We start from the raw sequence: 25,108 nt of genomic DNA, 5'->3' as shown, positions 1-25,108 counted from the left end.
GGCGTCGTCTGTGGATCTGTCTGGCCGGTATGCAAACTGTAGTGGGTCGAGGGTGGTGGGCAGTGAGGAGGTGATGAATGTCTTGATGAGTCTCTCAAAACACTTCATCACCACAGAGGTGAGCGCTATGGGCCTGAAGTCATTGGGGCTGCTGGGGTGTGGTTTCTTTGGGACTATGATGGACTTTTTAAAGCAGGTGGGAATCACACACAGTTTCAGTGAGAGGTTGAATATCACTGTAAACACAGGTGCCAGCTGGTCAGCGCAGGTCTTAAGGACACGTCCACTAATTCCGTCTGGTCCAGCCGCTTTCCTGGTGTTTACACGTCTAAACGCCCTCCTCACGTCGCGCTCCGTCACAGTGAGTGTCTCCGCCCCTCCGGCCGGGAGCGCAGCGGGCTGTCGGCTTCCCGACTCAAAGCGCGCAAAGAAGATGTTGAGTTCATCAGCCAGAGAAGCGTCGGCACTCACCGGGTGTGTGTGTGGTGCTTTGTAGTCCGTGATGGTGCGTAGTCCCTGCCACAGTCCCCTGGGGTCAGACTGTTGTAGTTGCTGTTCCAGTCTGCGGCCGTAGCGATGTTTTGCCTCTTTCACCGCTCTGCGGACGTTGTATGATGCAACCTTGTAGTCCTCCATGTTCCCAGAGGCGAGGCCGGAGTTGTAGGCAACGGTGCGGGACCTCAGGGCGTCGCGGACAGATTTATCCACCCACGGCTTCTGGTTGGGAAAAGTCCTGATGGTCCTCCTAAGTGAAGTGTCTTCAACAACTTTCCCAATAAATCCCACAACAGTTTCCGTAAACTCCTCGATGTCTCCGCCCGCGCTGCTGCGAAACATGTCCCAGTCGGTTGAATCCAACGCACCCTGCAGAGCGGCCTCTGTTTGATCAGACCACCGTGTCACTTCTCTCACAGCAGGGGGTTCCTGCCTGAGCCGTTGTTTGTATTTCGGCATGAGAAGTACAGAGGTGTGGTCAGACTTCCCAAAAGGCGGAAGAGGCTTTGCTTTGTAGCCATCTTTGAATGGAGAATAGCAGTGGTCTAGGGTCCTCTCTCCTCTGGTGGGGCAGTCGATGTGTTGAATCAATTCCGGTATTACCTTTTTCAAGTTTGCACTGTTAAAGTCCCCGGCTACGATGAGAGCCGCATCACGCTGGTTAGCCTGATAGGTGGAAATAGCCTCATGTAGCTCGGATAGTGCAGTGTTTGTGTCCGCCTGAGGTGGAATATAGACGGCGCTGAAGATGACCGACGTAAACTCGCGGGGCAGGTAGTGGGGACGGCATTTCAGGGTTAGGAGCTCCAGGTTAGGTGAACATGATTGTTTCAGAAGGACAACATTCCTACTGTCACACCAGTTGTTATTAATCATTAGGCACACACCTCCTCCTCTTGATTTTCCAGACTCACTCGTTCTGTCCGTGCGATGAACACTGAAGAACTCCGACGGCTGTACGGCGTGGTCCGGTATGAGGGGGGTCAGCCATGTCTCCGTGAGACAGATGATGTTGCAGTCCCTTATGTCCCTCTGAAACTGTATCCTGGCCCTGAGTTCGTCCAGCTTGTTATCCAGTGACTGGACATTAGCCAACAGGATGCTCGGCAGTGGCGTTTGGTGCGCTCTACGCCTCAGCCTCTCTCTTACGCCGGCTCTTTTCCCTCGGGGCCTTGTCCGTGACCTGGGTCCTTTGTTTGAGCTGGCCCACTGGAAACGCAGTATGTCCTGAGGCCAAGTCGGGTCGGGAGAAAAAGGTGTCAGAATACAGCCAGAGTGCTGTATTCTGATATTAAAAAGAGTCTGTCTGTCATACGTGATATGACACAGAGCAGGCGGAATTATAAAGTCCAAAATTAGAGCTAAACCTAATATATACAAACAAAGCGTAGGAGCAGGTACGACGGCTGCTGACCTCACCAGCGCCATCTTGGAAAACCCTTTGGTAGTCTTTTGTCACCTGTGCTTTATATTGAGTTCTACTTCCCGTGCCTCGTTGTTCCTGATTTGTTCCTGCCGTGTTCCCCACCTGCTTCCGTAGCCTCATTAGCTTTTGTATTTATTGTCTTCGCCTCTTCTTGTCCATTGTTGAGTCGCCCCACTTTGCTGGGCGTTCTCTGTTTGCCGGGGTTTCCACTCCCTGTGAAGTGGTTCCTCGTGGCTCCCAGGCTTTTCCCGTTCTGGTTTTGGACTGTGGTTTCAGCCCAGCATTAAACATGTGCGTCGTCATCCTGATTTCATGGCAGTTTCTAAGCCACGAGGGTTGAAATTCATTAAGAAGTTAAAGTTTAATTGATCAGGCGTGTCCCCTGTGAGTGATACATTTTGGTTTTTAGGGGTTTCCAACACCACCATCCTAAACCTGGCAGACTGTCCTGTATTCTGTTCTAAAACAGAATACAGAGTTTTGTCAAATAAGTTGTTTGCTTTGTCTGCACAGAGATTTCATTGTGTGGCACTTCCTGTCAGGACACCGCTGTGAGGCAGGCAGAATCAGGACCCCAGTGCAGGACTCAGAAACAGGAACTGACTTTAACAGCTTTATTGCCAGAGTCAAAACCAGAACAATATCAAACTAAATAAACTATGGAAGCAAGAATGTAAAATAAAGAAAAAGTAATATGCTACACTGGAAACACACAACAAGAGGGAGAACGAGACAAAGGGAAACTGAGACACTAAATGCACTAAAGGATAACAAGAGGATGGGAAACAGGAGGGCACACGGCTGGGAGCAACCAACATAATTATTAAAGGGGAAGTTAATCCAGACATAAACACAGAGCAGAAGTATTACCAAAATAAAACAGGAAGGGAGCAACAACCAAACAGGGAGGCAAACTCAGCACAACACACAAAGGATAACAAAACCCAAAAGCTCTGGATCAAATCCGGAGACTATGACACGTTCATATTACTGTGAACGTTTCTTGTGTCTCGATGCGTTTCAGCTCGCCTGTTTACTGTCACAGCCTCAGCGGCGGCGTCTGTGACCCAACGCGTTCACGCCACAGATGCATCTACATGAATTCCAATCTTAGTGACCTTGTCCTCAATCTAAAGGTCAAAGGTTAAGTTTTCTGAAACCCTTGTGAACACGATAACTCGAGAACGAGGACGTAGGATGTACAAATTACTGTTCAAACGCCACACGCTTCTTCACTGACTTTAGTGTAACAGCACTTTGACACACACACACACACACACACGCACACACACACACACACACACACACACACACACACACCCGTTGGCACCTGCTCAGCGGTGCTCTTGTCCTTCCTCCAAACACCAGCTTCATTTTTTTTATTTCAAACAGTTTGGCCTCCTGAGTGCTTTTAAAAGCATCATACATCATCCCACACAGTTAATGTACCGTCACTACCAATAATTAATTCAAAGATTCAAAGAAAGCTTTAAAGACTTTATTGATGTTTCTGTTCAATCTGTTTCTCGTACCAAATGATGATTTAATTTCCAATACCCAGGACTCCAGAGGATTGCAGCAGTTCTAATAAAATCATAATCTCACCTGAATCTAAACTTAAAACTCAGCTTTCCAGAGTAAATGAAATTGATGCTGATGAATGTATTCTCTCCCTGATATCCTGGATAGAGATGGATTGGATGGGCGTTCCCATCATGTTTTACATGTAAAAGAGAGATCCAACTTTATCAGAAGGACTGTAGATAACAAACAAACCACCTAAAATGATTCTGGCTTCCTGAATTTCCAACATTTTGTAACTGTGAACAGACCTCCTGCCTCTGTAAGGATGCTTTAGGTGACAAAGCTGCCCCACATTGAAGCAGAAGGTATGATGGCGACGTATGGGCGTTTATTCTGTCGAGCGACCCCAGGTCATCATTTTAGTGAGCACTGAGCCTGAACGCTACAGTTAATGTACTGCACAACCGAAACAATGAGCTAAAAGAGGCTAAAAAGCTCTCTGTGGTAAGGACAACTTACTGGCCCACCCTCCCTCTTTCCCATCTTTCTCTCCTCTTCATATACATCTTTTTCTGCCGCACATCTCCTCGCTGTTACTCTTCAGCCACGCTGCTCCTCTGTGGCCATGTCTGTGAGCTGCTGAGTGTGTGTTAGCGTGCGCGTGCCTCGCTGCTTCCCAATCAAGCATTGCGAGGGAATTAAGGTGTCGTTTTTCCTCAGATTTATTAGCTGCAGCCTATTGTGACTGTGAGAGAGGGAGCTTTCCCCTCCATCCGCTCCAACACACACACAGAAAAAGCCCCGTGTGAAATACTAATTACAGTTTCTGCTGCATTGCGGGGCGCTTTTGTTTCTGGCTAACGACATGTTTGTGGTATGTTTGCGTGAAGCAGTTGTTAACACACAAACACCTACAGGACCGAATGCCTTTTCTCGCCCTTCTCCTGATTCTTAATTGACAGCTACATGAAGAATCCCCATCGTTAGCCTGTTATTCAGCTTCCTACCCTGTTAAAGTGGCTCAGTGCATTCAGTCCATTCAGTGTCTCTATTTTGTGTCGTAACAGCTGAAGATGAAGCCATAGTTTTAACCTTGCAGAGCTGTAAAATCCTGGCAGTTTTATTAACTGTTTGGGATCTTGGCTCTTGTTTTTCTTTACCTGTCCCTTCTGCACTGTAAAAAAAACTATAAATTCAGTACTGCAAGAATCGAGCAAGTAACTGATATTTTTTCAGCATGAGCTGAGATATATGGACACCCGGCCTCTTCTCATCCCAGGGGCGTCAATTAGTGCTGTTTTGTCAAACCGCTGGCCCGGCTCATTTACACAGAGGGTGACCTTTGGCTTCTGTGCCTTCACCAACTGAGTTATGGCATCAGGAACAGGGTTACTGCTGTTAAAGGCTGTGTTTGAACCCAGATCACCAAACTAATCGAGGCCTAACTGAACATATTTTAGTGCCACTGAGAGCGAGCGAAGAACCAGCCTAACAAGGTCCAAAACAAAAGTCCCAACAGGATGCAAACCAGCTTTTCCTGACTGACAAACTGCATTATTATCCATTATTTAACCTGTTATTTTAACCCCTCCTGCCCTTCACACCTTTGTCCCACACGGCAGTATCTGTCATTAAAGCACAAGCTGAGAAGGTTTCAATGTGTAGCACAATGTTGTGGTTATTGGGCACCAAAGCTGCCAAAAAGAGGCCGATGTTAGGAGATCTCACGCTGGAATACTGATGGTGGAGATTTGGGCTCTATCCACACAGCTTAAGGTTTCTCAGTTTCAGCACATATGAAATGACATGTAACTGAATGTTGATTACTACGTTACAGGTTCTGAAGTTACCGGCTTAAATAATTTACTCCCCTGTCAGATACCAGTCAACAGTCTGGCTTCAGTCAGAGCTTCTTGATTCGGGGTGTCACAGTGTGTCACAGTGCATTATGATTTATTACAGGTGATCCTTTTCTTACTCACCATTGCATCTCAAATGAATCAAAGAGCAGCACTGTATGATATATATTTACAGGCTAGACTGCAAAGACTGCCTGCTTACCTCTGCTGCTTGATTGCAGTTTTAACACTAGCTGTACCTCTGATTCACACTGAATGTGGAAAAACCGGATTTAAATACTTTGCTGCCTACAAACGAATGAGCTACAATAAACTATGCAGCTAATTTTCTAATTTCGCTGGACCGTTTTAAAAGGTTTTATCTGCTGTTTTTCATAATTGATGATCATGTATAATGCATCAATTTATGTGTCTGTTGGTCTCAGTTGTTTGTGCACAGGTCTCTCTTTAAAAAGAGATCTCGATCTCAGTGAGACGGCCTGTTTGAATAAAGGGTTTAATCAGAAGAAGAGTTGAGAGTGGTTTAGTTTGACTCTTTACAAGCTCCTGCTTGTCTCTTGCCTTGCTTCTCCAGCTTTTACAGTTTATTGAGCTGTGGCTGATTGAATCTGGGTGTTTATTGAAGCAAACATTCATAAAAATAAAACTCTGAACAAGGACCTGATAAAATCTTCTGTTTGTTCACAGCTGTCTTCACCTTTAAATAGTCGTCAGTGTTCAAGAACGGTGCATTTTCACTTTTGATATTTTCACATTTACAGTTTATAGAGGCAGACAGGAAACAGAGAAACGAGCAGAAAATGGTTATGAAATTGCCAGCCAATCAAAATGAGTTTTCAGTAGATTTAAACATACAGGTTCAGCTGATGTGATGGAAGAGGAAAGGCTCTTACAAAGACAACCTCAGAGCTGGTCACATGTGAATAAGATCTTGCAGGAATCTGTGTGTGATGGATAACCTTTTTTAAATGGCATGCTGTTTCTGTTCGGTCTAGAGAGGCCTGAGTGTCAGTAAGGCAGGAGAAGTGAAGTAATTGGCTGATAATATTGAAGGTACAGACACATGTAATGGTCCTGGGTCAGCATTCTGAGTTTTTTGGTCTTTTGAGCTTTGTTTTTTGTGAATGTTTGATAGATTTTTGGTTCGGTTGGTGTTTGCATTGTTTCTTGTATGTTTTCCTCTTTAGTATATTTAATTTTATCCTCATTCTTTAAGTTAGTTCCTCCCTCAGTGTTCTCTCCTCCTGTGTCGAGTCTCCTGTCTTAGGTTATTTGTGTCTTCACAGTTTAGTTTTCTCACTTCCTGGTTTTTGTTCCTTGTGCTTTCCTTTAGTTTAGCTTCCTGTGTCTCACTGTGATTCAGTTCACCCGTGTCTCATTCTCCCCAGCTGTCTCTACTCCCCTCCTGTATGCATACAGTGTCATTGTCTCCTTTTGTCCCATGTCGGAATGCTGGCTTGTGTTCCTGTGCCAGTTTTCCGTACCCCAGTGTTTCCTCCGGCTTGTGTACCTTGTGCTCCTGCTGTTTGCGTTTGCACTGTGCTTTGCTTTGTGGATTTCTACAGTCAGTTAATAAAGGGCTCGCCTTCAGCTCACCTCTGCCTGCCTTTGCATCCTGCCTTTGGGTCCTCACACTCCTTTCACACACCACACACAGGGGATGGATGAAATTACAGACTTAAACACACACACACGTGGACGTTCATCCCTCCCAGTGTGTACAGTGTTAAGTACAGCACACACACACCTTCCACACAGCACCCACAGTGAGATATGGGCCCGGCTGAATAATTTCAATCTTCTTATCAGATTGAAAATATGGACAGCACTTAAAAGCTCTGAAGTGTATCACAGCTATAAATCAAGTCCAGCCGCATCGACTCTCCTCCTCCTCCTCGTCTTCCTCCTCTTGATGTCGTCATTCTCTCCTTCCCTCTTTCCTCCTGTCCTCTCATATCGTCCTTTTCCCTCTCTCCTCTCGCTCGATCCTCACGTTTCTTTCTGCCATCCTTTTCCACTTTACATTCTTCTCCTCCTGTCACCTCTGTCATTCCCTCCTCTCAGTCTTCTTCTCTTCTCCACTCTCCAGTCTTTTAGGGTTAACTAACTGATGACGCAGCCATCCATTGATCATCTTTGATTAAATGGATCGCCGGCCATCTTGCTCTCTGGCGCTCTTGTGGTATATTACGAGACCCGGCATGCTCATTACATTACAGAGAGATAGAGGGACACTGATACTGTTGCTACAGTGCTGCAATGTAAATAAGCCCACTGCAGTCTGCATTTACAGTGTACATTCAGCCATTTTATGGCCATTCCTAGAATTTCAGATTTGAAAATATTTTTGAACCATAGCTGTCATCCAGAAATGAATATTAATGCATTACCTAAATAGCTGGTAAAACCCTCACATGGCTTACTAGAATAAGCATCATGCTTAATTCAATTCAATTCAGTTTTATTTATATAGCACCAAATCACAACAACAGTCATCTAAAGGCGCTTTGTATTGTGGGTAAAGACCCTACAATAATACAGAGAAAACCCAACAGTCCAAACGACCCCCTGTGAGCAGCACTTGGTGACAGTGGGAAGGAAAAACTCCCTTTAAACAGGAAGAAACCTCCAGCAGAACCAGGCTGAGGGAGGGGGGGGTCATCTGCTGTGGGGGGAGAGACAGAGATTAATAATAACTGATGATTAATGCAGAGTGGAGTATAAACAAAGTGAATAAGGTGAACGAAAAGAAACAGTGCATTATGGGAACCCCCCAGCAGCTTGGACCTATAGCAGCATAACTAAGGGAGGGTTCAGGGTCACCTGATCCAGCCCTAACTATAAGCTTGATCATAAAGGAAAGTTTTAAGCCTAATCTTAAAAATAGAGAGGGTGTCTGTCTCCTGAATCCAAGCTGGAAGCTGGTTCCACAGAAGAGGGGCCTGAAAGCTGAAGGCTCTGCCTCCCATTCTACTCTTAAGTATCCTAGGAACCACAAGTAAGCCAGCAGTCTGAGAGCGAAGTGCTCTGTTGGGGTGATATGGTACTATGAGGTCTTTGAGATAAGATGGTGCCTGATTATTCAAGACCTTGTATGTGAGGAGAAGAATTTTAAATTCTATTCTAGATTTAACAGGGAGCCAATGAAGAGAAGCCAATATGGGAGAAATCTGCTCTCTCTTTCTAGTCCCTGTCAGTACTCTAGCTGCAGCATTTTGGATCAGCTGAAGGCTTTTCAGGGAGCTTTTAGGACAGCCTGATAATAATGAATTACAATAGTCCAGCCTAGAAGTAATAAATACATGAATGAGCTTTTCAGCATCACTCTGAGAAAGGATGTTTCTAATTTTAGAAATATTGAGCAAATGCAAAAAAGCGGTCCTACATATTTGTTTAATATGTGCATTGAAGGACATATCCTGGTCAAAAATGACTCCAAGATTTCTCACAGTGTTACTGGAGGCCAAAGTAATGCCATCCAGAGTAAGTATCTGGTTAGACACCGTGTTTCTAAGATTTGTGGGGCCGAGTACAAGAACTTCAGTTTGATCTGAATTTAGAAGCAGGAAATTAGAGGTCATCCAGGCCTTAATGTCTTTAAAACATTCCTGCAGTTTAACTCATTGATGTGTGTCATCTGGCTTCATTGATAGGTAAAGCTGAGTATCATCTGCATAACAATGAAAATTGATGCAATGATTTCTAATAATACTGCCTAAGGGAAGCATGTAAAATGTAAATAGAATTGGTCCTAGCACAGAACCCTGTGGAACTCCATAATTAACCTTAGTGTGTGAAGAAGACTTCCCATTTACATGAACAAATTGGAGTCTATTAGATAAATATGATTCAAACCACTGCAGTGCAGTACCTTTAATACCTATAGTATGCTCTAATCTCTAAACTTAGCATATCATTATTTATGTGTGAAGCTTTTTCTCACCATGTACACTTGTGCTTTTACAGCAACACAAAGATGTTGTTGATAAAAATTAAAATGAACATATTGTTAAAAACAGCTAAATGGGTGCTGAAATGAACTGCATATTTTCTACAATATTTGGGTAATGTACCAAGAGCTCAAAGCTATAACTGCAGACAGAGACATATGCTTTTAGGACACGTCTCTGCCACTGCCATCTCACTCAGGGAGTCTGAATTGTGGATCTGACCTGTTGTTATATATAATGCAAGACTTTTGTGCTACTCTTTGAAATTCTAATTAAATTCCTTACTACTTATCCCAGTTTGGGTGGCAGTCTAAGCAGAGATGCCCTGACTTCCCTTTCTTCCAGCACTAATGGGGGAAGACCAAAGCATTCCCAATTCAGTAAAGAGATAATCTCTGTAGTGTGTTCTGGGTCTGCCCTGGGACCTCCTCCCAGCAGGACACGCCTGAAACATCTCACCTAGGAGGCACTCGAGGCATCCTGGTCAGATGCTGAAACACCTCAACTGGCTTCTTTCAGTGTGGAGGAGCAGCATCTCTACTCTGAGCTCCCCCGTCTTTCTCTAAGGCTGAGCCCAGAGGAAGCTCTTTTCCAACACTTGTATCTCATTCTTTCAGTTACTACCCAGAGCTTATGGTAATATGAGAGAATAGCAGCATAGTTTGAAAGTTAAAATGAACAGTGTCTCAGCTCTCTTTTCTCCATAACAGAAGCATACAGTGCCCACTTCACTGCAGATGCTGCACCAATCTGTCTGTCAGACTCCTGCTCCTCTCTCCCCTCACTCATGAACAAGAGATACCAGACACTTCAATTCCTCCTTTACAAGCTGAGAACCATCCCTCACTCCTCTCACTCTGTCTACCACTATCTGCATTTAATCAGTATTAATCTTTGTCTTTAATCCACAGTGTGTCTTTTGTCCTGTCCCCCCCCCCTCAGCAGATGACCCCCCCCTCCCTGAGCCTGGTTCTGCTGCAGGTTTCTTCCTGTTAAAGGGAGTTTTTCCTTCCCACTGTCACCAAGTGCTGCTCATAGGGGGTCGTTTTGACTGTTGGGGTTTCTCTGTATTATTGTAGGGTCTTTACCCACAATACAAAGCGCCTTGAGATGGCTGTTCTTGTGATTTGGTGCTATATAAATAAAATTGAATTGAATATATGGAGATGCTCATTCTCATTAATGCCACTTTACACTTGACTGCAAACTGTCCCAGTGAGAGCTGGAGGTTAACATGTGATGAAGCCAACAGAAGCACATCATCTGCAAGAAGAAAGAAAATAAGGGGGGGCAGCATGTTTTTCAAAGGGCCAAACTGACGTAGACAAAGTCAGTATTGAGCCAGACATCAGATATCTGAACCAAAATATGGTTACAGTTACAATGAAAATATAACTCACATAAAAAATACAAAGAGGAGCTGCAACATGAGACAAAAACATTTCAAATCTAGACTTTTATGGATGTTTACTTCAAGGTTTCTACAAAGTAAGGATGATTTCGGAAGTATTATGAATACCTTTTTAATTATCTCCAAACAATTAAAAAGGTATTTTTAATCCAAACATCCTGTAAATGGGAAAAATGACTCTGTCTTTATACATTTTCCTAGGTAAACAGTTTTCAAGGTACTTGGCAAGAAGGCGCTGCTCTTTTCTGGGATTAGGCTGTCTCGGGGTGTTCATGTAAAACCAGACTGATGCTATGATTTTTGAGATCAGCACTCCGTGGGGGTTCTTACAAGCTGTTGTGGGATTTTCTGTTTTTCTTGTATCTGCAGAAGCTTCTTTATGTCTGCCTCTACGTTGGAGACCACTGCTATGCTGCAGAATGAATCCAGATAAAAATCTCAAACGCTAAAGTGCCTAAAACTAAAGCACAGTGTGTGTGTGTGCACTCTGGTACAGTAGGAGCAAAGGGATTAGGAGAAGTAGGTCCTGACTCTGTTCTTGCTAATCTCTGGACTTTTCATGGCAGCATGCTGTGAGTATAAACATCAAAAGGACAAGCAGTGCTTCTGCACTACAACAATCACATCACCAGGCTTTTAACTGCTGCATGCAGTGCACTGGCTTAAGAAGGCAACAAAGTCAAGTTAAGGTGCCACTTTGTGAGAGTATGTCAGACAAAAATACGAAGATTATGGTGATATGTGTCGACAAAAAGATATAAATAGCTTACTGGATGATTCATTTTTCTACACAGACACAACGAGCACACTGCAGAGGCACTTAGTGAGAGAGATTTGGAAGGGTCTAACAAAGCACCTGTTTCATCACTGATTTATGAAGATGTGTTAAACTCAGGAGGCAGCTCTTAGTCTTCTGAATGAACCAATAAAGGCAGAGTGGTTGTGCCTTTTGGGGAGCAACAGAGTTGGTAATTGTTTTGCTAGTTATCAGGAAACCTGACAGAAATCAGATTTCTGACATAAGTACTTTTACAAAACCAACAAAGTGGCCTGCTTCACTCAGCAATTAACCAGCTGTACAGAGAAAGAAAAGTGATCTTCTCAACAAAGCCATCTTTGTTTGTAATGGAACACCATAGCTGAGAATGTGTACTGTTATTCACCATATTTAAATAATTAGTGCTTTCCCCCCTCTCTGATGCAGTTATTAGGTTTTCAGCCCACCACTTTTGCCTTGCAGTGTCCTCCTAGTGCTAGTCCCAAGCCTGGATAAATGGGGAGGGTTGCATCATGTGATGGTTGTCTGCAAACACACAACTGAAATATTTATTTATATAAACTTAATATAGTAGGGTTTTATACCTTAATGCTTATACTTACTGAAGTTGAATGTGGTTTATTGTGCTGTTATACTGTGAGACCTTAAATAATGGTGCATAACTGGCTAACATTGCTTTCAGTGACTCATAAGTTCCAGTAATTCTTTTCTGTTTCCTGCCTGCTGCTCCAGTTCTTCCCTGTTTGAGCAAAAGAGGATGCAGAGGGTGGAGCTGGTTTAAGTGTGGAGGCCAATCAAGTGGACTTAACCATCTGTTGTGACCTCATGGGGGGAATGGGTTCTTTTGTGTTTTTTTCAAATATAGTTACACTTTGGTTCCCCCTGTGGCATTTAAAATGGTTTATTCCATTACTATATAGGTTGAGCTGTCTCTCATTTGGGCAGATCAGTTAGTTGAGTTCTGTTAAATGGTTTCTGTAAATTTTGTTTAGTTGACCTCTTTTACGGGCCCACTGATTTTTAAGAATTGCTTGTTTTTTGTGACATTTTTGCCTTTTTTGGGGGTATAAGAGAGCCCACAATTTGAAAATACACCTGTGCCTGTTTGTTTGTGCCAACCTGGTCCCTCATACATCAGGAAGGCCATCTGGCATAAAAATCTTGGCCAAATCAAACATGCGGATCATAAAGAAAGTGATTTACATACCGGATCAGTCGGGGCCGGGTTAACAACGACGCCGCCAGTACTGTTGGCCAATCAGTTGCCCGTGGAAACTGGTTGGCCAAAGACAAAGCAAGAGGCAAGGGGAAAGGCATGTTAGGAGGCAGCGAGATAGAAGAAAAGGCAGGAGTGTGGAGGTGAGAGCAGGGACTATGAATGGTACAGGGAGAGAGCTGGCTGATAGGATGGAAAAAAGGAAGGTAGGTACAGGGGTTTAACAATGAACCTGAAACACCTGGTTTTAGACCACAATAATTTATTAGTATGGTGTAGGGCCTCCTTTTGCAGCCAATACAGCGTCAGTTCGTCTTGGGAATGACATATACGAGTCCTCCACAGTGGTCAGAGGGATTTTAAGCCATTCTTCTTGCAGGATAGTGGTCAGGTCACGACGTGATGCTGGTGGAGGAAAACGTTTCCTGACTCGCTCCTCCTCTATTGGATGTGGGGAAGACAGTAAAGGTGGACTCATCAGAGAACAATACATGTTTCACATTGTCCACAGCCCAAGATTTGCGCTTCTTGCACCATCGAAACCGACGTTTGGCATTGGCACGAGTGACCAAAGGTTTGGCTATAGCAGCCCGGCCGTGTATATTGACCCTGTGGAGCTCCCGACAGGGTTTTGGTGGAAACAGGAGAGTTGAGGTGCACATTTAATTCTGCTGTTATTTGGGCAGCTATGGTTTTATGTTTTTTGGATACAATCCGGGTTAGCACCCGAACATCCCTTTCAGACAGCTTCCTCTTGCGTCCACAGTTAATCCTGTTGGATGTGGTTCATCCTTCTTGATGGTATGCTGACATTACCCTGGATACTGTGGCTCTTGATACATCACAAAGACTTGCTGTCTTGGTCACAGATGCGCCATCAAGACGGGCACCAACAATTTGTTCTCTTTTGAACTCTGGTATGTCACCCATAATGTTGTGTGCATTGCAATATTTTGAGCAAAACTGTGCTCTTACCCTGCTAATTGGACCTTCACACTCTGCTCTTACTGGTGCAATGTGCAATTAATGAAGATTGGCCACCAGGCTGGTCCAATTTAGCCATGAAACCTCCTACACTAAAATGACAGATGTTTCAGTTTCATTGTCCAACCCCTGTCTGTTGTAAGTACAGAAGACCAAGTGGAAAGGAAGCAAGGCCAGGAGCACTGGAGGTGGTTTCAAGCTGTTCTACCATGGTGTAGATAGGAAGAGAAATGGTTGCTGCTCAGAGTTCAGGAAGGAGTTGAGACGGGCTCTGGGTGGTAGGGAAGAGTTACCAGATGACTGGGAACGTACAGCTGTAGTCTGAGGGAAACTGCCAAGAAGGTGTTTGGTGTTTCCTCTGGACAGAGGAAAGAGAACAAGGAGACTTGTTGGTCGAATGAGGAAGTACAGGAAAGTATTCAGAGGCAGAGGTTAGCAAAGGAAAAGTGGGATAGTCAGAGGAAAGTAGGCAGGAGTATCAGGAGGCTGGGAGTACAGCAAAGAGAGAATTCAATTAGATTCTATTTAATTTTATTTATATAGTCCCAAATTGTAATAACAGTCACCACAAAGGAAAAGACTTACAATGAGTTGTTTGTTAAGCTGTACACTAAGGAAGGAGAAAAAGACTTGTATCAATTGGCTACACAGAGATCGAGCTGGAAAGGATGTGCAGCAGGTTTGGGTGGTGGAAGGAGGACTTTGAGGAGCTGATGAATGAAGAAATTAGAGAGAGGAGGACAGATGGAGGACAGTTACTGAATCAGGAGGTGCAGAGGATTGGTAAGGAGGACGTGAGGGCAGCTATGAAGAGGATGAAGAGTGGAAAGGAATTTGGTCCTGATGACATACCTGTGGAGGTATGAAGACGTCTAGGAGAGAGGGCAGTGGACTTTTTAACACAAATTTGGAAAGTGAGAGGATGCCTGAGGAATGAAGAAGTGTACTGGTACTGATCTTCAAGAAGAAGGCTGATGTGCAGAGCTGTAGGAACTACAGAGGGATGAAGCTGATGATCCACACCATGAAGACCTGGGAAAGAGTTGTTGAAGCTGGGTTAAGAAGAGAGGTGATAATCAGTGAGCAGCAGGATGGCTTCATGCTGAGAAAGAGCACTGAAGAGGTGATGTTTGCTTTGAGAGTGTTGATGGAGAAGGTGAGAAGGAGCTTCACTGTGTCTTAGTGGATCCAGAGAAAGCAGATGATGGGGTGCTGAGAGAGGACCTGTGGGACTGCATGAGGAAGACAGGAGTGGGGTTTGTGAGGGTGGTGCAGGACATGTATGAGGACAGAGACAGTGGTGAGGTGTGCAGTAGGACTGACAGGTGGGTTGAAGGTGGGAGAGCTCAAAGTTATAGAGGTGAGGCTGAGCTGGTTTGGACATGTGCAGAGGAGGGAGGGTGGAGATACTGAAGATGGAGCTGCCAAGCAGGAGGTTCATGGATGTAGTGAAGCAGGACATGCAGAGGGTTGGAGGATGCTGGTATAGGGGGAGACGGAGGCGGATGATCTGCTGTGGCGCCCCCTCAGCTCCCACAGGGTTAGGGTTAAACCTTTCCAGCAGAAACAAACATGTTTACAGCCTGATACAGAAACTGCTTTGGTCTCTATAGCTAATTTCCATCGTCCTAACAGCTGTACGAGGGGAGGATGTTTCTTTAACTCACCTGTTTAAATTGTTAAGGCTTAAAGTTAGATGTGTGGCTACTTAAACTAGCTGCTAGCTGTCTGCTAGGCAGACTGAACTGGACCTCAGAAGCCTCTGATGTTTACTTCATTCCAGAAACCTGGTGTACCACTTCTCCCCAATCAAAGCTGAAGATTAGGCAGTAAGTCTTATAACGCTCAGCACTGACATCCCCATCAGTGTGAGTGTAACCTTCTAAAGATACCAATTTAACAGCAGGTTTCAGTGCAGGGGGCTACAGGGATGGAAAGATTGAATAAAGTATGTCAGGATAATGATTCATAACCACTTTACAATTATGTCAAATAACTCTTCAACGACCTGGACATCATTTGATTGTGCGGTCAGTTTGAGCTCGATCAGATTGGTTGGAATTTTTTACCTGTTTTTTTGTGCTTTTGTGAACCACTGGCATAAATAAGCCTGATTATTCTTAACCAGGTTTAGCGTGTACAGCATGATGCCTCACCTCCTAGTTCATAGAAGGACTAAAGGAGGCACTATGAAAACGTCCTCTGTGTTATGAAGATGGAAATGCTTCTTTTCTCTTCCTACAGTGCAACATTTCCTCTTCAGACTCTGTGACAGGCTGTTATTGCAACAAGTAACTGGCAGGCTGAATCCCAACCCTCCTCCTGTGTTGGTTTTCAGATATTCAACATGTTTGGCTTCCTTTGATATTTGGCAAGCCTCGGTATGTCTCTCTGATTTTCTGCTCCTGATTTACACTTTGGCTTAGCGTGAGTGCTGAAGAAAGATGACATTTTGTCTCACAGATGTCAGTGTCATCTTCCGCTGCTGCATTTTTCCCTCTCTGGCTCTACCTCCTTTTTTCTGCCACTCTAACAGCTCCTTCCTTCTCTTATTCTTTCCCTCATTCTTGTTTCCTTCCTTCTCCTAATCTGTGCCTGTTCTTCTTTTAATTTACCCCTCTGTCTCATCATGTCCACCTGTTCTTCAAGGAGATGTGCCTTTGCCAGTGTTTAATGTGCCCTTTCAAATGAAGATAATGGAGAACTCAGTAACACTCTTCAGCGATAATGGAAGTGCACCGCCTCAGGGAAACTGATGAAAGAACATTTTGCTTTTGTTTAAACACTGACCAACATTATTTCTGTTTCCTGGAATCAACATTGTGTGTTTTATGTGCTGCACATTCAATCATTTCCAAATGAGATTTCATGTAGAAAAACAGAGCACCCACTGAGACTAAATGATTGGCTCTGTGAATATAAAGCTGTGGAGTGAAAAGCTTGGAAGTGACGTGAACCATCTCATTAGAAAATGGTGGTTTCAGAGTGAGCAACCAAATCAGGTGCTTTAAATAATGTTGAAGATTAGAACAGATTTAAACAAAATGGAAGCTCTTATATTTACATACATAGACCTTCTATGACCATGATCTCTCTCCAAAATTGACTGAACTCTTGAAGGTTCTTCCTCCCAGATGTCACCGCGAGCTCATAGAGGATCGGCTGATTGTTAGGGTCTTCTCTCTAATATTGAAGGGTCTTTTCTTTGCAATATAAAGTGAAGCCAAGCTTTAACCTAATTCACCACACTAATGAAGAAGATAAAGGAGAAGTGAATAGAATAGGGTTATATTTAAATTCAAACAATAATAAACCCAACCAAGCAGGAACTAAACCTAACCTAACAGAAAGCCCAAATCAAAGTCCAGAACCAGCATTCCCAGGTGGAACATGATATCCTGTTCTCAGCACCACCCTGCCGTGCTGCCATGCTTCCCGGTCCAGTCAGCTTATACCCTGCACATGAAAAACAAAGTGCTCTACAATACGACAGCAGTGGGTTCTGATGTGTTGGTATGAGCTGAGAGTCAGAATGTGTTAATAATAAATAAATGAAGTCATTTTAAGTGTAGTAATATTCATGTACTTTAGATTATGGACTGAAATCTTCATCTTCCAGCTTTAAAGAAGTAACGTCCTCCTTAAATGTATTAGTGGAGGCTGCTGGACTCTTGCATTGCTTTTTGCTGTAGTGCTGGCTCAATGCAGCAGTAACAGTTGTTTCTGTCAGGACATTTGTCATTCTCACTGTTCTCATTTTTCTCAGCTGACAGGAGGACCCAGAAGAAATGGTTATCCTTTCTCACTCGTTCTACACTTTTCGCTCTTATACCTCTTCACCCACAAACTCCTACCTAATCAAAAAATTACTTTGGATTAAAATCTATCTTTCTGCCTGTTGTTCCCTCGTCTGCCAGGTAAATTCACCTGTATTGAGGCTCGCTTCCACCTGGAGCGTCAGATGGGTTACTACCTGATCCAGATGTACATCCCCTCACTGCTCATTGTCATCCTGTCCTGGGTTTCCTTCTGGATCAATATGGACGCTGCACCCGCCCGGGTGGGTCTGGGCATCACCACTGTGCTAACCATGACCACGCAGAGCTCCGGTTCAAGAGCCTCTCTGCCCAAGGTGAGAACAAATCAAACACATACGTCGGTGTCAGCCTCTGTCAAAAACATTTAACAAGTATTTTATTAAAGTAATATTTTATTTCTGTAGCACCTTTCGAGATAAATGTCACAAAGTGCTTCACAACAAAAAAAGAGACCACCGAGTCCACAGATTTAAGAGGGAAAGAGTTGGAGTTTGTATTGAGAGTTTGTATGATGAATGGCCAGCAGGTCCTGATCACATGACCTCAGGGACCTGCTGGGGATGAATGAGTGCAAAGCTGCTCTGATGTCCAAAACCAGACAACAGTGCTGCTGGGAGGCAGTGACAACCTGCAGACATTCCAGTGAGATTTTGTTAAGACAAGTGAAAAATGAATTAAAATAATTCGGACATGATGAAATAAATGCATAAATAACAATTTCCAATTCAGAGTGTGACATGATGGAACTCAACATGGCAATATTAAGTGATAAAAGCAAGCTCGAACCAGGGATTTTACATGAGCATCCAGAGTGAAAGCTGTCTTAAAAGTTACCCCAAAGTTCCTGATAGAAGATTTAGCAAATGTGGCAAGGTGACCAAGAGTTTCCGTTACCTTAGGCACAAAACCAAACAAGGACTTCTGTTTTCACTTCATTAAGTTGGAAAAAATTGTCAGCCATTCAGCTTTTAATAGAATCTAAGCCCCTTTGTTACATCTGTGGCTTCAAAGAGATAAATAACTGAATACCATCTACACAGCAGTGATAACAAATGTCCTTAAAAGTGCTCAAAATGTGCTGCAGAGAGAACAGATATAACAGAAACAGTGAAGGCCCTAAAACAGAACCTTGTGGTGCTCCGTATGCAAGAGAAGTGGAAGAGGACCTGAACTCAGAAGCAGCTGCAGGATCATTCAGACGCATATGAGGAGAACCACTCCAGAGCAGACCCTGATATGCCCACCCACTCAAAATTCCCAGCCTGTCGATCAAAATGTGATGGTCAACAGAATCAGAGGCAGAACAGAACATTTCCCTGCATCACTCCACATCAAGATGTCACTGGAGACTCTAAGAAGAGCTGTTTGTGTGGAATGGGCTCTGCAACAGCCCGACTGAGATTTATAAAGAGCAGCTGTAAGCTGCTTAGCCACAGCCTCTTCAAAAATCAACAGTAATTTGGAGATTAGTCTATAACTATAAAGAAGAGAAGGGTCAAGCGTGGGTTTTTTAAAGTGGGTGGATAACAGCATTCTTAAAATAAGCTAGGACTTGACGGGACAGCACTGAAGCACTGATTATATTGAGCACAGTGGGACACGGCCGAGCTGGAGCAGGAACAGATACAGTTTTATATTTTTTTTTCTACAATGAAAGAAAAAATGGTAGAACAGGTGGAGCAGTAACAATATCACTGATGGTGTGAAAAACAGGCAGCCCTCATATCTCTGACTGAAGGATTGAAAGAAACTAAGATATCCTTTCAGTGAAGAAGGTGAACGTGCAAACAAGTCGGTCTCCTTTTTTAAAGTTTATGAGACTCTGCTCGGACCTTATGAAGTGGAGCTGTTCTGCTCATTCCTAATTCTGTGTTTTTCATTCCTGGACTCTTAGAGAGCCCCTTTGCATCAGTCATAATTCTTTATCTCGGTGCAGCCCCTCAGTTCATCCTCTGTTTGAAACAGGCTGTTCTAGCTCCTCCCCCTTGAAGCTAACTTTCTTTTGATTGGCTCCCCCTTAAAAGCAGATGGTATGATCACTGAGATGATCACATAAGGACGTCATACAAAGCCAAGAGTAGAAAAAAGAAATGTAAAGTCTGAGCTTTTTGCTCACGTGTTTAATATGAACATCACCACTGGAATGAGACACAAGGCAGGAAATAAGAAAAATATTAAATGTTTACCCATGTGCTGAGTACTTTTCTGCAGTCTTCACTAGTTTTATAAAGAATTTCCCAGATATGGGAGTATTTATGTGCTTCTTATTTTCTTAGAACAGCCTGTGATTCAAAAAAGATTCTATGAAATCACGCGACAATGACAAAATGCCCACGTACAAACTACTTTATACTTTATATTATACTTTATGTACAGGAAGTATTTGTGCTAAGCAGTGAGCGTTACGGGTGGTGGTAGCTGTGGTTTTATGTTTGTTTATGGCTGTTTGTGGTGTTTATGATAAACTAAGCTAATCTGCTGCTGGGTCTTATTCAGTACTCAGCTCTGTATAAAGACAAGAATATAAAACAGTGATCAACAGTTTCAGGAATCCTCTTCCTTCCTAAGTGAGTTTTAGGGTTTAAGCTTATTTACACATTGCACATCTGTAGTGTTGAGTTTTGCCTTTACAGAAAGCTTTTTTCCTCTGACACATCAAAATAAAGTAAAATACGAAGCAGGAAAAATCTGTATGCGCGAGAGAGCTGACGAAAAGATGGAATGAAGGGAAAAGATGAGTCAAGTATGAAAAGAAATGGGAGGGATAGACAGCATCCTTTTCATGGACAATCAAGAGTCAGAGCAGAGAGGAGACGAGAGGCAGACAGATGGAGGGATGAGAGGGAAAATCAGTAGAAAGAAAAAGAATAAAAAAAGACTTTTAACAAAGAAGGCTGAAGGAGACAAAAATGGAGAAAATACTTTTTAGGAAGCCGCAGGAATCTTTTACTGTCAGGGATTTTCAGATTAAAGTGAAAAAATGGTCAGGGTTTGCGTGTGCTAGTAGGATTGTATAATTATGTCCAGGAAAGCTGTAATCCCCATCACACACACACACACACACACACACACACACACACACACACACACACACACACACACACACACACTGTTGACATTAGGTGCTTCATGCGCTCTAAAAATTGAACAAGTGAACCGTGATTCCTCTGCAGTTCAGCTGTCACAATGATGATCACACAGCACAGCTGAGCTTAGGTGGGCCTACTGCTCTCTCACACACACATACATACCTTTCTGTGGGTGGGTGTGCGATTGATAGCAGACACACACACCTACACATATGGCACTTTTCACATTCTACTGCTGCACGGTGTCAGATCAGACCAGATGCAAGTGGACATGAGGAAAGGAGACAAGGAAGGGGGAGTGTGGAGAGACTGTGTTTGAGTAGCTGGTCTGTTCACGTTGCCAACATTAGCTCCTACAGCTGCAGTACACTGCACGCACAGTATGACCCTCTCCACATCTACTTATTGTACTTTTAGTGGCACTCTAAGGTCCAGCCATAAACCTGGGGGTGCAGTGCTGTGAAAAAGTATTTGCCACAGGTTTGTCACACTTACATGTTTCAGATCATCAAACAAAATTTATTAGACATAGGTGACCTGAGTAAATACAAAATGCAGTTTTTAAATGATGCTGCCTGCCCTGTGAAAAAGTAACTGCCCCCTAAACATAATAACTGCTTCAGTCAGGCACTGGTGATTCTGGCAGTGAGTCTTTCACATTGGCCCACTCTGCTTTGCAGAATTGTGTGAGTTCAGCCACACTGGAGGGTTTTCCAGCATGAACAGTCTGTTTAAGGTAGTTTTGGGAAGGTTCCCCACTGTTCCAGGTTTTCTCCATGTGTGGATAACGGCTCTCGCCGTGGTTCCTTGGACTCCCAAAGCTTCAGAAATGGCTTTGTGACCTTTTTGAGACTCATAGATGTCAGTGACTTTGTTTCTCAGCTGGTTCTTTAGGTCATGGATGATGTGCTACTCCTTGAGATCTTTCAGCCTGCTTCACTTTGTCAGACAGCTTCTATTTAAGGGATTTCTGGATTCGGCAGGTGTGGCAGTGAAGCTGAACTCAGCTTTCCCAAAAAAATGTGGTTAATCAGTTAATTCACGATTTAACAAGGGAGCTGTTGCAGGATTGGAGAACTTCTTCTGCTTAATAAATGAAGCCATCGTTTAAAAACTGTATTTTGTATTTATTTACTTACTCAGGTTATCTCTGTCTGATACTGAAATGTGTTTGATCTGAAACATGTAAGTGTGGCAAACAAAAAAAGAACAAAAAATTGAATCTGGAAGGGGGAAATACTTTTTCACCACACTGCATATTTGTGTAGATTTTAGCTGTAGCAGTGGGTATGGGCTGTGCGAGGACCCCTGTTTCTGACAGTGGCTGATTTCACCCCTCCTGAGAAGTGATTCAGATCAAGTCGTTCTCAACCCCGAGCTGAAAATACTTTTGTGAGGAACCGCTGACACCAGGGAAACACGTTTGCTTTGGAGTTGCTGCCAAGATGCAAGCACTGGCTGTGAGAGTCACCAAAAGGACTGCATGTTGGTGTCTCCACGTTTTCACTTTCATTCCTTTTTTACATGCAGTTCCTCTCTGCTGGCTTCGTTTTAAGCACCTAAAAAACATTTGATCAGGTTTAGGAAGAAAATCGTCGCTCTTAGACAACAAAAAACCAACATGCTGTAAATGTTGATCACGGCAGCAGGTTATGGAAACTTTGAGCTCGTCTCTGAGACATCAGCGGCTTTCGCAACAGGCTCTGACAGGTCAGGAATACTAATTGGATGTGCAGAGGCTCTACTACTAACCCCCCACCCCACACACACACACACACACACACACACACACACACACACACACACTCACTCCTGTAGAGCTTTCTGTTCTTATTACGTATTGATCAAATTCTGTATCTGTGATATTTCTTTTCTGTTTCTCGGTGAGAAAAGATTGATGTGTTGATCTTCTGACAGCGTGCTCACTTTTGATGTGCCTGATTGTACATGAACAACTAATGTCCCCTTAAAAACCTTCAGTCTAGCCATGGTTTGATGCTGAGAACACTCCTTAACAACAGCATTGTGCTGGAACCTTAAACAGGTGAACCATGTCTGCTGGTTTTTTTTTTTAATCCAAAGTTTAATGTGACCTTTGGTAAAATTAAAAAAGAAGGGTTAAGATGTCAAATTAGCTCAAATTTAATTGCTTGTGATTTTACATCCTCAAACACTTAGATCTGAAAATGCAAACCATCCCAACAAGTAATTTATGTCCAGGTACTCGTGGTACTTCGCGGTACTCGAGGAACAAAACCAGCACATCGCAGAGTTTTAGTCAGTTGCTCGGTTGATCAAATCATTCAGCTCATGGCGCTCCACTTCTTTGATCATTGCCCTGTGAAGCATGAGTACAGTAACTCCACGTAAGCTGCAGCTCAGCAGGTCACCACTGGTCAGTTTGTCTGTCAGAAGCTTTCAGCCTCACACAGGGAGTGAACGGGCTCAGCCTACAGTAGCACCGAGCTAAAGGTCACCGGCAGTCTCAGTCGCACGTGAAATATTAGTAAAGATACTGGAGTGACTCTCAGGCTTTTCACAACACTGCAGGATCCGTGCAGTGGTCAGGGTTAGGGTTAGTGCAGCAGTGAGAGCTGAATCCTCTTCAGTTCTGCTGGAGTTGATAGCTGAGTAAAGTCTGTGAAAGCTAATTTAAGAAATCTCTCCACCACCAGAAGGAAAATGATCAACACTCATAACGGTTCATATTGGCAGTAAAACAAAAACAGCATCAGGAAATAAACAGTTTACAGACATGTTGTCCAACAATTTGGTGCAGCTTCTCTCTCTCCATCTGCTTCATTTACCACACTTAATGCTCTGCTTTCCCAGAATCAGCCCAGAGAAGGTATTATGTTCTATCAGTCATGCACACTTAAGCTTTTTCAGGCAGGGAAGGGGTCATTTAAAAGGTTGTTTACTGTTCTTTATGGAAATGCAGTTATTTTGCAGTATGTCTCATTTTCTTGAGCTGCCTCATGCTAAGTTTATGAATACAGCCAGATCATCCAAAATAAAGCACCACAGACTGTATCTGAAACTGAAACTGGCCTCTGAAGTCTTCCATGCTGATTTTATGCATACATATCCATATGAGGGGGATTTGAGGAGGATTATTTCTACTGTTTCACACAGAGAAAGAGTGCCCTGCCTTCCAGAAATGCCTGTGAAATCATTTCCCTGGGAGATCATCTCCATTTCTTCTGTCTTCTCCCTGTCTCTGTCTGGATGACCATCGCTGCCGAGCGAGCCTGCTGACCGTTTAGGCCTCAGCGACTCTCAGCAGCTCGGGGGGAAGGAAGTCACTCAGGCATTTGAAGATAAATGATTTCATGAAGGGCCCAAACAAGCACGAATCACAACGAGGCCGAGCGACGATGATAAGCACTCTGTGTTTGTGTAAAGTGATCCAAAGTCATAGTTTAATTGGATTTAAACAGCTGATTGTGGGCTTTCTCTCTGAGAGACAGCACAGGTTCTCCCTCTCAGGCTGCATGCTGTAATTGTATTTGGAGATGAAGAGTTGTAATGACAGGCCGGGGTGAATGCACTTGAATAAAGGTACTTGGCGGGCAGATAGCAATCAGACAATGATCCAGCCAGACTTCATTTAGCCCGTATTATCTGGGCAGTCCTCACCCCGGCCATCTTCCTTCGTGTCACACAGGCTGCTGGAGTTTTGCTGGTTTTCTGAGCCCAGTGTGTCTTGTGGTTTTATGTTCACGTAACTTTCCATGTAGTCAGATGACTCTAATAATAAGAGAGCACCTTAAGCTTGTAGTCTAAGCTCCAGGCAATGACCATACCTTTACCCGGTCATGGATACATGAAAGTTTCCTCCAACAACAGTGGTTCAAGTCCAGGTTAGGTCTCCTGTTCAGGAACTCCTAAAAGCATTTTGTTTGCTGGAATCTTTGAATTGTGCAGCTAAACATTACATAATTGGGGCTGATGACATTCAAAAGAAGTACTGTGTGTTCAGGCAGGTAAGTAAAGCACTTTAAAAGAAGAGTTTCATATAGGAAAGGAGGAGGTGCTGCAGTGTAGTTTTCCAGAAGTATGGGGATCAGGGGCAGTCTCAGAATTCTGTACTAGTTGGAGATCTTGACTCATTTCTGTCCACTCAAATAATGCAGGCAGACATCAAATGTAGAGATTATTTGAATTTTTAGGTCACTTGTTTTACCCATTACATTCTGGCTAACTTGCATGGAAGGTGACAGGAGGAAGGCAAATCAAGTTTTTGGCTCTGAATTCTGCACTTTGATCAGCAGGTGGCTCTATAGGAATGGAGCTTTATTTGGCAACAACATACACTGATCATTAACACTAGCTGGAGTCACAGTGTCCTCAGTCACGGAGGCCTCCTCTCAGCCATACAATGCATACACCATCCACACCAAACATGGTAACTCTGAATGCTAACAGCAGCACAAATCTTTGCACTCTTTGGTTTAAACAGATTACTTTTATTAGTTGGCTATGGACCTCAGGCTTTTAAGGTGGCAGTAATTAAACCTCTACTTAAAAAGCCATCACTGACCCAGCTGTCTTAGCT

At 43.6% G+C, this 25,108-nt stretch overlaps 1 protein-coding gene across 4 annotated transcripts in view; it reads left to right on the top strand.

The window, feature by feature from the left end:
- glra1 (glycine receptor, alpha 1) overlaps positions 1-25,108 on the top strand; it is a 143,793-nt gene that overhangs the window by 91,114 nt on the left and 27,571 nt on the right. For all 4 annotated transcript variants that reach the window (XM_030740163.1, XM_030740167.1, XM_030740166.1 and 1 more), the window contains one exon: positions 17,561-17,775. In XM_030740163.1, the coding sequence (XP_030596023.1) occupies positions 17,561-17,775 (215 nt within the window). The remainder of the gene's footprint in view (positions 1-17,560; positions 17,776-25,108) is intronic.

This window comes from Archocentrus centrarchus, chromosome 10, assembly GCF_007364275.1.
Source record: "Archocentrus centrarchus isolate MPI-CPG fArcCen1 chromosome 10, fArcCen1, whole genome shotgun sequence".
Classification (NCBI taxonomy): Eukaryota; Metazoa; Chordata; class Actinopteri; order Cichliformes; family Cichlidae; genus Archocentrus; species Archocentrus centrarchus.
The sequence above is the reverse complement of the archived record's forward strand: the minus strand, read 5'-3'. Positions and strand labels throughout refer to the sequence as shown.